This window comes from Sylvia atricapilla, chromosome 5 (genome assembly GCF_009819655.1).
Source record: "Sylvia atricapilla isolate bSylAtr1 chromosome 5, bSylAtr1.pri, whole genome shotgun sequence".
NCBI classification, from domain to species: domain Eukaryota; kingdom Metazoa; phylum Chordata; class Aves; order Passeriformes; family Sylviidae; genus Sylvia; species Sylvia atricapilla.
In genome coordinates this window covers 43695113-43711639 of record NC_089144.1, presented here as the reverse complement: position 1 = coordinate 43711639, position 16527 = coordinate 43695113, and the positions used below count along the sequence as shown (strand labels likewise).

Genomic DNA, 16527 nt, shown 5'->3' with positions numbered 1-16527 from the left:
TATCCATGCAAAGGTTTGTTTTAAATGTGGTTTGTCTTTTCAGGCTACCATTAACCAGTTAAGAGCTGAACTTGCCAAAGGACCTCAGGAGGTAGCTGTGTATGTTCAGGAGCTGCACAAACTTCAAAGTTCAGTCAAAGAGCTAGAACAGAAGAATCAGGTGAGAATGCTACTCTTTCCTATGCTTGTCAGCTCACATTAAAATGGAAACACATCACACATTGCCTTTGGAAGGACTGAAGACTATCTTCTTGGAGAAGTTGAGAATTCCTTTGCCATTTCATTTAACAATTGGACTGATATAATGTCCAAGCACACACCATATTTTAATGATCATCATATCCTACAACTGAAATTCTTTAGGTTGCTACGGTTGCAAATTTTAAATTGCTGCAGTTTATGCTTACCTGTCATTAAGTAGAATTGCCATCTCACACATTAAAAGCAGTACTCCTGGAAATAATACATTTGCCTAGAAATCATAATTTGAAAGATATTCAGTTTGTTGGTTTTCCATTTTATTAGCTTTTAGACTGTACTTTTGACATATTTTTCAGGCCATTTACTGGCATAATGAATGGTAGAAAATGGAAATTAATTCCGGAAACTTCTCAACTTATGTTCTTGGAGAGCTGTTATCAGAGCTCTTTGAGCTTGCGGCATTTTGTATTTGTATTTAGAAATCATGTATTGTGGGGGTAAAAATGGAAATAAAAGGGGACAGGGAACAAGGACAAGGATGTGTGCTGCTTTATGTTGCATGTAACACTGTATGAGCTGGACATTACATATAGGCATTTACCAGGAGCCTTGTCAACCTTGGAAAATAGGAAAGGAGAGGGACCAAACAGAATGTATTTATTGTAACTTAATATTGAAGCATTTGCAAAAAACAGGAAGATGCAATTAAAATTTGGTAAATGAAACTACCTTTAGCAGGATGACTCTGTTTGGCTTGTTAAATTAGGTGTGGAACTGAGAAAATAAGAATTGTCATACTGTAATTTTCCACAGACCAGCAACAATGAATCAGGCTTTTGGCAGAAGTGTTGCCATACAGTATAGAGCCCTTTCCTGAGTCTGTTGGTATTTCATTAACAACGTGGAGCAAAACAGATTGATGCGTAAGATAACCATGCATTAAGAGAGTCCTCTGCTATGTCAGGTTAATGCCAATCATTTGAGGAATAGGAAGAAGAGAAGTGGCAGTGAACTACTTTTTCCTCTTTCAGTTTTAGTGACTTTAAAGCAGTTTACAGCCATCTCTTTATGCAGCTTTTTGAAAGGTGTTATCCATAAGAATTAAATGCTAGTTAAGGGATTTTGGCCCTGGAGAAGTTGGACCTAGAATTGGAAAAGGTAAGACTAGCTTCCAATAAGAGAAATTGCTTCCACTTTAAACAGTTTGTCATCCTTGAAAAGTTGTCGGGGAGGAGCCATTAATTCATGATGGAGTACCTTGTATGTAGAATATGTAGAATATAATACATTTGATATGAACATTGATTTATAATTCAGTTGCAATGTGGGAAGGTATTTCTGTGCTTTGATGGAAAGTTTTTCAAGCTCATGTACAACTTCAAGCAAGAAGGCGGTTTCTTACATTTTCAGGAGCTATACTGAGAAGAAGAGAGGTATATATAAGTGCATATATATATAAATATATAGGATCAGTTCTCTGAAACCAGCAGAACTCTCTTTTTGACATGTTTAAAGCACAGTAATCATGGGATTTGGCTTGCCTTGCAGAGGCAAATAAGGGCCTGTAGCTCAGAAGATAGCTCATGGAAAACTTTTCAACTTTTCCCCAAGCAATTGCAGTTGTAATAAAGTTAATTTGAACATTCAGGGAAAACAGATCTAGTTTTAAGGATACGGAAATAGAGTTTGTGTGGTGTTCTGAGTAAGAGGAAGTGAATTTATGTGAGAATATGAAAAACACTTTTTCCAGTTGAAACCGTGTGCTGTATGGGCTCTAGAATCAATGTATGTAATGCAGGATACAAGTTAGTATTTTCTTTAACAATGTTTTTGAATAAATTCTTCACTGTTCAGCATCTACACTTAGAAAGAAACTTGAATAATATATTGAACAGCTGCAAGCAGAATTGTACTTGAATTGCTATGTAACTCTCTTCACAGAGTCTGACTGAGAAGCTGCTGAAGAAAGAACAGGACTACACCCAGCTGGAAGAAAAACACAATGAAGTATCTGTGAGTAAGAAGAATGTGCAGGCAAGTTTTCACCAGAAGGATCTAGACTGCCAACAGCTTCAGGCAAAGCTGTCTGCATCTGAAGCCTCGATACAGAGATTACAGACAGAGCTAGGTGAGAAGGCAGAAGCAAGCCAGAAGCTTAAAGAAGAGTTGTCTGAAGTAGAGACAAAGTACCAGCATCTCAAGGCAGAATGTAAACAGCTCCAGCAGCAGAGGGAGGAAAAGGAGCAGCATGGCCTGCAACTCCAAAGCGAGCTCAGTCAGGTAAGTTTCCTTAAACCGTCCTATTTGAATGGTTCCTTAAAACCATCTCATAACTTTAAAAAAAAAAAACCTACACGTGCATATTTTTTATGAACATGCATTTACATTTTTTTATTTGAAGGAGGGTAATTAACCTTCACTTGTATCTTACTACTCTGTAGGAAATTTGAGAAAGTGAGTCTTGGTTTTACATTAGAACTGAACAGTGCTTGATTTACTTTAAGTCTCAGTAGTGAATATAGTAGGGAATGCCTAGTGTGAAAAGCCAGGGTAATATGAAATCTTGATATTGCTTTCTTAGTGTTTCTCCCCAAACAACTTCTCTTTATGTTGCTGATAGCTAGGAGAGCACCCAGGGCATACATACATCTCCCCCACCAGAACCTATTATTCTGCTGAATAAAATTACTTAGAGGATTAGGACTTTCTTATAACATTGAGAATTTTGAAACTTGAGGCTGGTATTCAGTTTATCTTTTTTTGGAAAGTTAGACTGGAGAAATATTTGTGTATCAGTAATCACGTCCAGTCTTAAGACATAAAAAAAAATCTTTATTTTTTAGTATGACATACACAATTTTAATCTTGCTAATGCTTATTTATTTTAAAGTAAGTGTTAATGAGTTTTCAACCCTTTGTAAAATCTGAAACAGATCAAGTTGCGAGCTCTCTTTGTTTACCTTGGAACAACTGTGACTTGGCTAAACCATGTTTATGTGTGTATTAGATCCCCAGAATGTCTTTCCTGCTCCCATTACTTTTCTGTCAGAGTGAGAGGAGATCATTATGTTAGTTATCTGTAGGAATCTGCATTTGGTGAAACTTCCTTAGTCTGCCTTAGCAACAGAAGCATAGCTAGAGCCTGAGCTGAAATCTGTCTTTAGCCAGAGAGGGCATTTTCAAGAAGGATTTTTGGGGTGGGAAAATGAAGGAGGAGGAAGTAAAGAAAGCATTGCTGAATGAATTTGTATGAAAGGAAATGGAGGCATGACACATTTTCTGGTGATACCATTGGGAAGGAAGACAACCTAAGCAAGAAATCTTCAACAAGCCACTAGACTTCAGGATGTGTTTTAGAATTGTATAGTAAAAGAATAATGCAGGAAAAAAACCCCTTTGTACCTGATATAAAACAAAAGAAAAGCCAATCATAAGCATCTCTTCCTGCAAAGAAGAGTTCAGTTACTATTGTAATGAGAAGACTAAATTCCTCATATTTGTTCACTTGGTACTTCACTGGAACTACCTTTTTATGCATGTAGTCCATTAGCTTACATTTAGAATATGAATTCTGTTTATGGAGGTATATGTATAGTTGTTTAGTCGAATCACTTATTTTTGAGAATACTTGTCATCTTCTCAAAATTCATGTGAATGGGTGCATGTCTGGTTAAGTGTGTACATTTTAGAATTTTGGTGATGTGGAAGAAGTAATCCTAATGGAAGAAACTTGAGTAATAGTGTTGGTTCCAGCGTGACAGTAAGAGGAAAGTATGGACAAGAGAGTATGGACTCCTCCAGTTTTGAAGAAATGTTAATTGCTAATAAATTCTGTTGAGAAAACTTGAATATACCTGACTGTATCTTTTAAAATCTAGGTGTTTTTCATGGGTTGTTTTGCATTCTGTAGTGTATGTTAATCTTGGATTGTATGGTCCTGTTTACTTAAATGTCTTCCTAAAGTTCTTAAAAAATACTTAGCCATGCCTGGAATAAAAGTAATTAGTGTAAAATATTATTTATTGATTTCCTCTTTCCAAATATTTTCTCCCATTATCAGCATAACCATGAATAGTTAGTAATTATTTTGTTGCACTCTTTATTCAGTAGGTATTTTTCTACAGTTCTTGTTTGTATTTTTAGTGAGGAGAAAATGTTTATAATTTGGTGATCCTGCAAGAAAAGACAAATGTTCTTCATTACTGGAGGAGAGATTATGGTCTGTTTCCTCACCCTGTCCTTCCTCTTCTCCTACCTCTTTCTTAACTATACAGTCACTGTTAGCAGTCAGCATCTTAGCCACATGCAAAACAGCTTTTTCCTCATGATTTTTGGGGTTGTGGACAGATAATTTAGCTTGATTTATTTATTTATTTTTTTTTTTTTAGAAGTAAGTCATGGATACGTTTATTTCCCTGTCTCCAAACCCTTTAAACTTTTGCATTGCTTAAGCTAAATTTTGACAGATGGCCCTTCAGTGTTAAGTTCTTCAGTGTTAAATTCTTTGGGAAGCAGATGGCAGGAAAGAGGCTTCACTCCTGCTTAACACGTGGGTGGAAAATGTAATGGTATCACAATCACCGTTTCTTTTTCTGCTCTGCTAGGCAGCCAGTTGGTCAAAGTGATTTCTTGCAGTGAACAATAAAATTGGGCTGCCTTTTGCGTGCATGGATATTAGTAGGGATTTAAGGAAAGCATGAGGAAGGTTCAGGAGTACTGAAGAGAGGACCTGGAGTTAAAAGGTGAATGGTTCAAGGACCTTGGACATAAATGCATAGGGGAGCAAGCTTCATTCATAGCTTTCCCACAACCTGTAGAAAGTTCTTGCTGTGCTGCAAGGTCTGATCTGTTCTCTGGTTTTGGACTGAGTTAAGGGATCATTGTGTCCTTGATTGTGTTTGTATAAAAGTAGGCAGGAGTGAACCCAGGACCTATATTGGCAGTTTCACATAGAGTAAGCTGATTTTATAAAAGAGCTTTTTAGAACAGTGGATTATAAAAGGCCATCCTTGCACTTCAAAGATGGTGCAATACTGCTTTTGATGATTGATAAAATCGTGAAGCAGGTTTGTGTCCAGTTGGAAGAGCACATCCACCTATTTACTCTTTGCTGCTGGAAGGTACTGGACTGTAAGCCACCAAAATTGCTGTGTACCCTACACTAACTATTCATGTATCTCTTCTCAGCAGACAATGAATGCCATTGATGTAGCCAGCTCAAGCTAAAAATTACACTCTTAATATTCTAGCAGTGCAGAACAGTATATGAAAAGGGGTTATGAAAACTTTGCCTAAACGTTGCACGAACTGAGTCTGTATCACTGTTGGCTAAGGAATGACTGAAAAAGTGGATGACTCTTTTTTTGCAGTTGCACAGTAAACTCCTGGAAACAGAGCGCCAGTTAGGGGAAGCACATGGGCGGCTCAAGGAACAGAGGCAGCTGTCCAGTGAGAAACTGATGGACAAAGAGCAGCAAGTGGCTGACCTACAGTTAAAACTTTCTCGTGCTGAAGAGCAGGTAGGGGATTTTATGCAGATTCTATAGTTTACTCTGCTTCTGGTGATATATCTCTACACACACTTGTGGTGATGTTGCAGTTCATAAAGTTTGTTCTCATGGGAATTTCTTTTGACTGATACTGTCAAGGACATATGGTACAATTATCAAAATCTGCTTAGACGCTGCTTGTCTTTACAGATGTATGTGTGTTTGTGGTGCTTAAAACATGAATAGAAGTGCATTTTGCACTTACGAACTTTGTCTGAGGTTCTTATGAAAAAATTACTTAGGTGCATATAATCCCATATGGGTAGTTTTGTGTGTAGATATTTTTTTAAGATAAAGCCCTATATGAAGAAAGAGTGAACATGGCATGGCAGGTCATTGATAGTTAATAATCAGTGTGGGGTGAATGGGCAGAAAACACTTGTTTTATTAATTCTTATTTGTTTTAATGAATATCCTGTGTATGTTGCTGATTTTCTGCTGGCTGTAGGGGGATTGGCCAAATATCTGAGTGGTATGTTGTCAAAGCTTTTAACTTTTCTGTAGCTGATTTGCAAAGCCTTGATTAGTATAGAAATGGAGAGACTGCTAAACTGAAGTTGCTACTAAAATAATGACTGACAGTTGTTACTGAAATTGCCAAAAAAAGTAATAATAATGTTGTTTTACAGGTATTATTACTGTATTTTCAGTCATGCTACATCTTAACAACTACTGCAAAAAGCATACTAAAAATTCCTTATGTTTTAAATCATTTGAGAGCTAAATTACATGTGCCTGATAAATGTTTTATAGTTCTCACTTGTGATATAGAATCTCACCGATTAGTTGTAATGAATGCTCTGATTAGATTTTGATCTAGCATTACAGATTTTTGTTTTTATACAAATTTTTAAATATCCATGTTTACACTAAAGTCTTTTATATTTAGAGTGAACATTGAGTACAATTGGTGTATTGAGTGGTGCTTTTTTTCCACTCATTGGTCTGGTTTGTTTGGTATTTGGTATTGGGTTTTTTTCCAGCTAAAGGAAAAAGCAGCAAATTCCACAGAATTGCAACATCAACTAGAAAAGGCAAAGCAGCAGCACCAGGAACAGCAGACGCTTCAGCAAAATACAACAGCAAAACTACGAGAAGCCCAGGTAATGGAGTTATGTATCCTCATGTGAAAGTGGGTTTTCCAGGTTTTCATTATTCTAAATACTTTTCTTTCTAAAAGTGACTTGCATGAATTATATTCATTTCAATAAATTAGCCTATAGATCTGGAATAGAATATATGGAAAGTGTTTGATAAATTTATCTAAGATTTTATGCATCAGGCCCAACTTTTAAGGTCCTTATAATTAAAAACTGTTATTTTCTTGTCTAGAATGATCTGGAGCAAGTACTACGACAAATTGGAGATAAGGACCAAAAAATTCAAAATCTTGAGGCTTTGCTTCAAAAAAGTAAGGACAACATCTCTCTGCTAGAAAAGGAAAGAGAGGACTTATATGCAAAAATTCAAGCTGGTGAAGGAGAAACTGCGGTTCTGAACCAGCTACAGGAGAAAAACCATGCATTACAAATACAGGTAAGAACTATGAGATCTATTTCTTTTCATTCATTCTCATTATTGAATCTTGTTTCCTTTTTTTTTTCCTATCTCATCAGATATGACACTAGTATTTTCTGTACTGTTCCATTTCTTTAAAACCTACTTTAAAGATCTTACTGTAAATTTCACACTACATGTGTTCGGGTAACTTCCATGCTATCAGCATAGGGAAAGGAATTCCTAGGTATTTCATTTGTATATATGCTAGTAATATGTACTTACAAATAGTTATATAACTGTATAACTTTATATATGTATTTGTATATGTGTATACTTCTAAAAAATTATATATGTAGTTATAACTATATACAAATAAATATAATATATTCATTTGTTTCACTCATTTTAAAAAGAGGTTTGATTACTGCTTTCAGCATCAAAATTCAGTTCAGCCTGAATCTGCTGTCTACTTAGTATTTTGTTTCTGTTACATTAAGGCCAAATTGACAATTCCCTTTTCCTTCTATTTGCTACTGGTAATCTATGTAAACTCTGGTTTTGTTTACGATATAGCTTTACTCTAATAGTTCAGGAAAAGAAATGTGGTACCATTGGGTCTCCAGAGCCATAATAAGACACACTAAAATTAAGTTTTTACTTTTGTGGACATGCTGTTCCAGTCTTCTCACGTTCTTTTTTTTTAACGTTGCAGGTAACTCAGCTGACAGAGAAGCTGAAGAATCAATCAGAAAGTCATAAACAAGCCCAAGAGAATTTGCATGAACAAGTGCAGGAGCAAAAGGCACACCTAAGAGCTGCTCAAGATCGTGTGCTTTCCCTGGAAACAAATATCACTGAACTAACCAGTCAATTAAATGAAAGTAAAGAGAAAGTGTCACAACTTGATGTGCAGGTAATGGATCTCTATATTTTATGGTGAGGAAAAATTCTGGTTGTGATTTCCCATTTGGGAGAAGATGCACTTTCCTACAAGGAAATACATACACTAACACATGAATGCTGCTGATTTTATTATTAAACTTACTGATGGCTATCAAAAAGTAGGATGAGCTATGGTAAAACAGATGTTTTAGTGAAATGCAATTTGTCTTTCAGGTAAAAGCAAAGACTGAATTGCTACTTTCAGCAGAAGCATCAAAAGCTGCTCAGAGAGCGGATCTACAGAACCATCTGGACACTGCCCAAAATGCACTGCAAGATAAACAACAGGTATTAAGCTTCTATGTTACCTAAAAACCGCTTAAAAGCCTAAAAAGAGTCTGTTTACAAACTCAGTAAACAGAGTAAACATAAACATATGTAACAGTAAGCATACGAACAAGCATTGGGAAATGGTTGTTTAGGATAGTTTACCCATGTGGTTATGCTGCTTTGGAGCAGATATATTTTGCAGTGCAAGGAATTAACTTGGGATTCCACTCCTTGCTGTAGGGTTATCATTCAGAATCTAAGCTTTCCTTAGGTGTTCTGGAGGTATTACATGTATTTATAAATATATATAATTTCTTTGTGTATGCTATGAAGAAAAGATTGTAGAATGCACTCAGTAGAAGCAAAAGCTCTTAACTCTTATTGCTGACTCAGATGAATTCCCTATCCTCTGCTGGTATTCAGAAGTGTGCCAGCTGACAAAGAAACTCAAGAGGCTGATGATAAAAGTTTTTTAATGTGTTTCAGTCCTAGTGTGACATATTACTGTCTGTTTAATCAAATATTTGCATAGTTAAAATCAATGCTGCTGTGGTCTTCATGGAAACATCCAGGAGATGTTAATATAGCATCGTTTTGTATCACAGGGATGTAATTCTTTGCTGTAAACAGGAGACAAGTTTTTGCAGCCATGAAATAATTAATTAATAACGAAATACATTAGCTTGGTTGGAGAGCAGTGAACTTTGATGTAGCTGTCATCATAGTGGTTACTAGGTGAATGTGTTCATGTCTCTCACAGAATTAATTTGTTTTGTGTTCAACAAAATGTTTTGAAATCATCTCTGGTATGTGGAGAACTGAGCATTTCCATGTTATTGGCTTTCCTCTTTGATGGTTGATTTCCTGACAAGCAAGGACATCAAAAATTTTATGTAGGTTTTTTAACTTTATTTTCCAGTTATTGCTGTATTAATTTGAGGATCTAGTGCCTTTATTATTTATAGTTCTCTTCCATTTACAACCTAAAAACACTTCCGTTAACATTTTCCCAGAGCCTGTAAGGTTTGAGAGAATATTGAGGCTTTAAAATAATTTTTTCAGTGAAACAGAGGGAATTTGTTCACGTGTTTGTGTTTCCCCTTTCAATTTCCTGCCCCTCAGAATAAAAACCAGACCTTATTTTCCTTTTTAATTTGAACATATTAGACCATTTAAAGCATATATGACATTAGTAGTTTTTGAAGTTTTTAAAAAGTAACAACCTTTATGTTTTTGTTTTACCCAGGAGTTAAATAAGGTCAGCGCTCAGTTGGATCAGGTTACAGCTAAGCTGAATGACAAGCAGGAATACTGTACTCAGCTGGAAGCCAATCTTAAAGAGTACAAAGAAAAATGCCTTTCTTTAGAACAGAGAACTGAAGAACTAGAGGCACAGCTTAAGGTTTGTGTTGAATACAGTATCTGGACTTAGAGAAACTGATCTGTGCTGTTAGGCAGCATATGGTAAAAGCTGTGCTCAAATTAAGGGGGAAGGATTATATCAGTATCGCTTTTGTGGGTTTTCTGTCTCACTAATGTTTCCCGATTCACCATTTAATCCTGTTCTCATCCTCCCTGCTAGTATATCACATTAAAAAGATAGGCCTACAATGCTGCCACTGTCATTTTCCTGTGTGTGTGCTTCTACCAAACTTTGTGCTACCTAGAAATTGTTATGTGGGGGAACACGAATATGTCCCATAATTAAAGTTTTCAAGTTTGAACTTTAACATTTCACAAATAGTAGCAGGGAATATGTGTTATGTTGGCTAACCCTGCTTAACACCATCTGTTTGGTTTAATTTATTTCCGAAGCCTTTCAGTAGGCTTTTTAGCAATATTTATTTATCAGTATCTCATCTCTTAATTTGATCTGGGGTTTTTCATTCCGATTCTGAAATCAGTTTGTATTTTAAAATCCACATACTTCTGGCAGAAGGTTTACAGAACTTTTTGGTCTTTTGATATACTAGTATTTTCAGTTAAGTATACAGATTAATCCTAACGTTTGAGAGCTTTAAATTTTGGGCTTTGACCTTTGATCACTATTTTTTAAAACTTCCTGATAGTCATAAAATTCATAACACACAGAAGCATATGATACAGGGATCATGGGAGCAATGCAGAACTGTTTCTGCAGGGTTGTCTGTCTGTTCTGAGGGACGTTAGTAGTCTTTATGCCCAAGACTGAGTTGGGTGTTTTTCCTAGGTTTTGTGCTCTATAGAAGAGAATGAAGATCGTTTTCGCTGTATGAAATTTTAAATACAATGCTATTAAAAATGAAAGCTGTCATGTATTTCATTGTCAGCATAATTATTTTGTTCTTTAATCTCTTCTTTTGGACACTGGGCTTTTTTCTTCTTTGATTTATGTTTTTAGTTTTCATTCTTCTGCTGAAGTTTCACAAGTAGCCAGTAGACACAAGTGCTTGGGAGAAATACAGAGCTTGCTTGCATATGATTTTATGAGGTTCCTGGTAGCTGAAGTGTGAAACTGAGCAGCGTTGTTAATGCTGTCAACAGGAATGCAATTCTATGTAAATTCTGCAATTCTGTGTTCTATCTTGACATCGTCACCATTCCTTGAGATTTTTCCAGTTGAATGTGTGGCATTTAAAAAAAATTAAAAAAATTAGAAAACAAAAAGTCCTCAGGAAATTTTTGGAGAAACTTGGCCACTTTTTTTCATGGCCTCTGTGTAAAAGCAGAAGTGCCTGTAAAACAGCCAGTATATTGAAGAGTCTAAACAATGCCCATTTGCTGAAGGCTCCTGTGTTCTTTGTACTCAATGTGCGTAAAAAAGTAGCTTTGGAAAAAAACAGAAGAAAAACCTCTTTCAGGCAAGCATAAAATTTCTTCACCACTGTAGCTTGTGTCTTTGCTTTTGCTGTAAAGCTTTTTATCTATTATTTCGTAGTAAAAGGCCTGCTTGGCCTTTAATTTAAAGATGCTTTCAGAATGTCTTACCAAAGTAGTTCAGTTCTGGAGGAGCAGGTGATTAGCAGAAACTAAATAATGAAAGATGTATTGCAAAGTAATGAAACAGGTACATGATGTAAGAGAGTTGTGACTGCTTTCTACTGTTAATGCAACTCACAGACTTTGCTTTTTTATTGCTGTTTTTATTTTGTTGGTTGTGTTCTGATGGCTCTATCTTCTTATTTTTCTTTCTTAGAAACTTGAAGGTGATGTTCTTGATGCTAGAGCAAGTAAAGACCAAGCTCTTCAGGAATTACAGCAACAGCGACATCAGTCTAAAGAACTAGACCTCCGGACAGCAGAACTGAATAAACAACTAGAAGCAGCAAGAGAAGCGTATGCATTTCCTGTGTTACAGTACTTCTCAAAGTCAGACATAAAACTGGGGCAGTTTGGACCAGAGTTGAAATTTTCTGCTTCTCTCCTGTGATTTCATAAAGTCATAAATAAGTGTTGTGTTGCCTCTGCTACAAGAACTGTGTTGTATCCCACTTGTTGTCGTCCACTCCATCTGCCATGTTGTTTCACAGGAATCACTGATTGTTGTGATTCACTACGCTTCTTCATTTTATTCACTGTTCTCATTGTCAGCTAAATATCTGAACAGATTGATGTAGTGAAGTCCATATTTAAATATTCATAGCTCTGTAACCTTTTTCAAATACAAATTTGCAATTTATGCATAAGCAGCAAAGGGGTAGTTTCTGTTCATTATAGTTGAGGAAGCAAGAAGCATCTCAGACTAGTTTCTGAAGTTGCTGTTTCATCTTGGCTGGAAAGATGTAATGCCCATGAATGAAAATAGAGACATTTAAGGACACAAAAGAACCTGTGAAAAAGAACTTTATAAAGTGTGTTTTATCCTTTTGTATTTACAGGATGTCTAATGCTCAGTTGGATTTGCAGAAGAAATCTGAGGCCCTGGACGAAGCAAACCAACAAATTTCAAAGCAGGAGGCAGAAAATGCCAGTCTCAAACAAAACCTTGAGAAATCAAATCAAGATACAAGTAAACAACTCAAGGAACTTGATTGTAAAATGCAAGCAGCCACATCAGAGCTGCAACAAGTGAAATTAGAGAAGGACACTCTATTAAAGGACCTTACAGATACCAAAGATAAGCTCTCAAAAAGCTCTGAATCCTTTAAAAAAAGAAAGGAGGAATTAGAAAAAGAAATTAAAAAAGGAAAAGCAGCTATGGCAGAAATGGTTAGTAGATTCTTTAATTAGGCATTAAGTTTGGTGTATATATATTCTGATAAAATGACTTTGTTTTCTGTTTGAAGCAGTGTACATACGATGACAATGCATGAAAATGCATTACTGTAAGGAAAACCAATTTGTTATTTTTAGTAGTTCATACATGTTTCCCACCTTAAATTTTTGCCTGGATATTTACAGTAGTAAACATCAGTCATATCACATAACAAGATCCTTTATCCTTGCTGTGTGCCTTTAACATGGTGAAGAAACTAAGTGGAGGTGACAAGTGGTGAAGCAATTTGACTGCAAATGTCCCCCTTTTAAAAAATACATTAACTGTATTATAACAACACAAAGTTTTAGAACCTTTGCTAAAATGCTGTTGTATGGAAGAAGTTATTTTTCTGAGGCCATCTTAATTTCCTTTCTGAAGTCTTCGTGTATAGAACTTCTGTGCACTTTTCTGGCCATGCTGGAAAGCTGCATACTGCAGGCAGAGAGAGTAACATCATCTGCCATTTGGGGCATGCTCAGCGTAAGGTATTGGAGTCCTAGAACTATTTGAATTTCAGAAAGGTCTTACAAGTGACAGTATAACAAATACTTGACCACCAGAGCAACCTATTATGGTAAAGAAAGTAAACTATTACTAGGGTTAAAATGCACCTTTTTCTTACCTCTACTGCCTTGGTGATGTGAATGGACACTATATGAATACAGTTGTTCTGACACCCTTGTCTCAGATGTGGCAAAGAGTGTCTTTCTCATATCCTTCTCATTTTATATGTCACCATTTTCCAGAACACATTCAGAGCTCCTTTTATTCTGATCTAAAAACAAAAATCAGCTGCTAGTTAAAAAGAACATTTTTCTCACTCACCTTTTGAAGAAAAGCTCTTTAGTTTGCTTTTCTTAGTTACTGTTGTTTAAAGATTTGTTTCTGCTGAAAACTTGAAAGATTTTCTCCCCAGTTTAGACTTAAAGATAGTAGTCCGGATTCTGCTTCTTGTTCCATAGTCTTTTGGAGGCTCTCCAGTGTCTTAAATGTGTAGTATTTGGGCCTAATATATGGTTGCATATGCATGGAGGTCTGCAAATGTACTTGCTTGTGAGTTTTAGAACATGAGGGAATTTTAGATCCTGAGGAGACCAATGAGCCTACTATTTCATCAAGAAGGATAAGGGGTGCCAAGCACAACTTCAAACAGGGAGACTCCCCCTAATGAGAACAACTCCGGCACCTATCTGAGTTTATTAGTACAGGTCATCTAATGTGTGGCTTAGATTTTCCACTTAAGATTTTGAGAGGTTCTGAGCTGAAAATGTCTGCAGTTGAGAAGCTAAGATTCTTCATTGAAGAGGAAAGCATTTTTTTAAAGGGTTTGTAACTCCTGCAGAAATAATCTGAACACAGTCTTAGAAGCTAACGGGAATATTTCCTTGTCTTGTGTTTTTTAGGAAAAATCTTGCCAAGAATTAAAACACCAACTTCAGATACAAACAGAGTCTGTAGCTAAAGAGAGGAATGAATTAAAAAACTCACTGGAGAAAAAGGAGGGGGTAAGTTGTCCACTTAATTTTAAAAATCTAAAAACCAATATTAATAAATATTTAAAAGATTGATTTTCAGTCTCACCTGTTGGGACTGCTGAGAGATAAAGATGTTTCAGTTCTCAAATTGTAAAGTATCTTTGGCACTGAAATAAGGTGATATTAGAACTTTCCCAGAGGGTAATGTGAAGCTTTAAAAGACAGGTTTTATTTTTGGTTTCCTGTACTCCCCATACCGTCGCAGGGAATTTTAGCCCTTCAGGTTGTTTCATTAGTGAAACGGTTACTTGGTATTACTGTGTCCCCATTTTCTTTTGTATCTCCATACAATAAAAGTTGTTATTTCATATCCTTAGATCTATTTTATTCTCAGGCTTATTCAGTATGTTCTCAGTGGAGTTGACAGGACATTTTCAGATATCCTTCAAGGACTGAATTGCTTTTTGAAACTTGTGTAAGTCACTTCTTGGTTGTGACTACATAAGGACCAAATGTACTTTTTCAAAGGTGAGCATTCAGACCATACAGTGCAGCTGGCAGCCTGAAGGACACATATGCTTTAATGGATTTCTTTACCCAAGGCATCTTCTGTTCCCCAAAGGGATCAGAAAAGATTCGATCAGTGGACATAGTTTGGTAGACTGTGATGAACACTGACTGTCTGAATGAGGTTTGGGGGTGTGCAGGTGTGATGATAATTGCTCTGTGACTATGGCTGCTACTTCCCTGGCTCCTCACTCGTTCATCTGAAGTGCTGTGGTGCTCAGCGGAAAGTACAGAAGGATGAGCTTGGTGTATGCTGCAGTTTGCAGCAGGAGAGCCCAAACCACTCCTGGTGTGAGAAGAGTTGCCTGATCTTAATTTAGAATGGATAAAAAAAGACTGCTGTTTATCTCTGGGTAGTAAATTTGGAATAACTACTCTGGGCAGTAAATTTGGAATAACAGATTATTTTAATGCATTACAGTAGTTTGTAAAATCTGCTCACCAGTGTTCAACCACATAGGTCTGAAACAGCAGTGGCCCTGTGGGATGGTCTGATTCTGTGAACAACATGTACTAATAGTGATTTAAGTTTAATTATGTACAGTTACTTCATATTTTTGAATATAGATTTCTAAGCAGTTGTCTATAGACCTTGATTCAGCAAGAGCACAAGTACTGGAGATCCAGGGTCTTCTGAAGGAAAAAGAAAAGAATGAGCAACATCTCCAGGGAAAGCTAAGAGAGTTAAAGGAATCTTTTGAGCAGAAGAAAAAACATAGTGAGACACTGCAAGCTGAATTAAAAACTGCCCTTTTAGAAAAGGTAAGACTGTCCTTTCTTGCTCTTATAAGAAAATGAATGTAAATTCCTCTGATAAATACTGAAGCTTTTATGTCAATAACTTTGTGATAAAGTCTGTTTGCTGTAGTCTTGTTGGAAATGATAAGGTCAGGATATGGAAGTGAGGTCTTCACATGCTGTTGGAGATAAAAATATCAACAGCAATAATGAAAAGAACCAGTGCTGAAATACGAATTTCACAGGAATTGAATTTTAATAAAGGGATAAAATAAGCTAGATTGAGTGTGGGTTTTTTGCTTCAGAAGCAAAGCAAGGGCTGCCATTTTCTTGTAAAGCAGGAGAATTTTGTGCGAGTACTTTTAGACAAACTGCAGTGTTTTAAAATTTCCGTGGCAGTTCTAAACCAAGTCTTCTCATATTATACCAAAAGAATTTATCTGACTGACAGTATGAAACTCATAAACCATAATGGAAACGGTTCAAATGTCTTGCAGCATTAGGGAATGTTGCGCTGTGTGCCATGCACTGTTAAATGTGGCTCCAGCTTTGGCTGCCCAGTGCTACATGTTCATATTTGTGCTTTAGACAGCCTCTGGAAACATTTGGTCTTGGTGTCGTGGTTTTACTCAGCCATCAACTCAGCGCCACAGAGCTGCTCAGTGACTTGGGAAGACAAATACCATCACTCCAAACTCCCTCCCCTTTCTTCTGCCAGCTCCAGATGCTAGGCATGATGTCATATGGTGTGGAATATCCCTTCGGTCAGTGGGACCAGCTATCCTGGCTGTGCCCTCTTCAAATTCTTGTGCACCTCCAGATTTCTTGCTGGTGGGGTGGTGTGAGCAGCAGGAAAGGCCTTGGCTCTGTGTGAGTGCTGCTAAGCAGTAGCTAAAACATCCCTGTGACAACAACACTGCTCCCACCACAAATCCAAAACACAGACTCCATACTAACTACTATGAAGAAAATTCTCAGGCAAAACCTGCACACTTGGAAACATTATTCCAAATTTTAATGTTTGATCTTAATGTGTTTTACTTAGTCT

General features: G+C 36.5%; 1 protein-coding gene across 3 annotated transcripts in view; it reads left to right on the top strand.

The window, feature by feature from the left end:
- The window catches only part of EEA1 (early endosome antigen 1), a 232134-nt gene that overhangs the window by 31395 nt on the left and 184212 nt on the right, over nt 1-16527 (top strand). For all 3 annotated transcript variants that reach the window (XR_010743630.1, XM_066319268.1, XM_066319269.1), the window contains exons 10-21: nt 44-160; nt 2143-2481; nt 5571-5720; nt 6734-6853; nt 7083-7286; nt 7963-8163; nt 8367-8480; nt 9709-9864; nt 11638-11777; nt 12320-12650; nt 14103-14204; nt 15309-15503. Coding sequence is in view for 2 of the 3 variants with exons in the window: in XM_066319268.1 (XP_066175365.1) it covers nt 44-160; nt 2143-2481; nt 5571-5720; nt 6734-6853; nt 7083-7286; nt 7963-8163; nt 8367-8480; nt 9709-9864; nt 11638-11777; nt 12320-12650; nt 14103-14204; nt 15309-15503 (2169 nt within the window). In the remaining variant the exon portion in view is untranslated. The remainder of the gene's footprint in view (nt 1-43; nt 161-2142; nt 2482-5570; nt 5721-6733; nt 6854-7082; nt 7287-7962; nt 8164-8366; nt 8481-9708; nt 9865-11637; nt 11778-12319; nt 12651-14102; nt 14205-15308; nt 15504-16527) is intronic.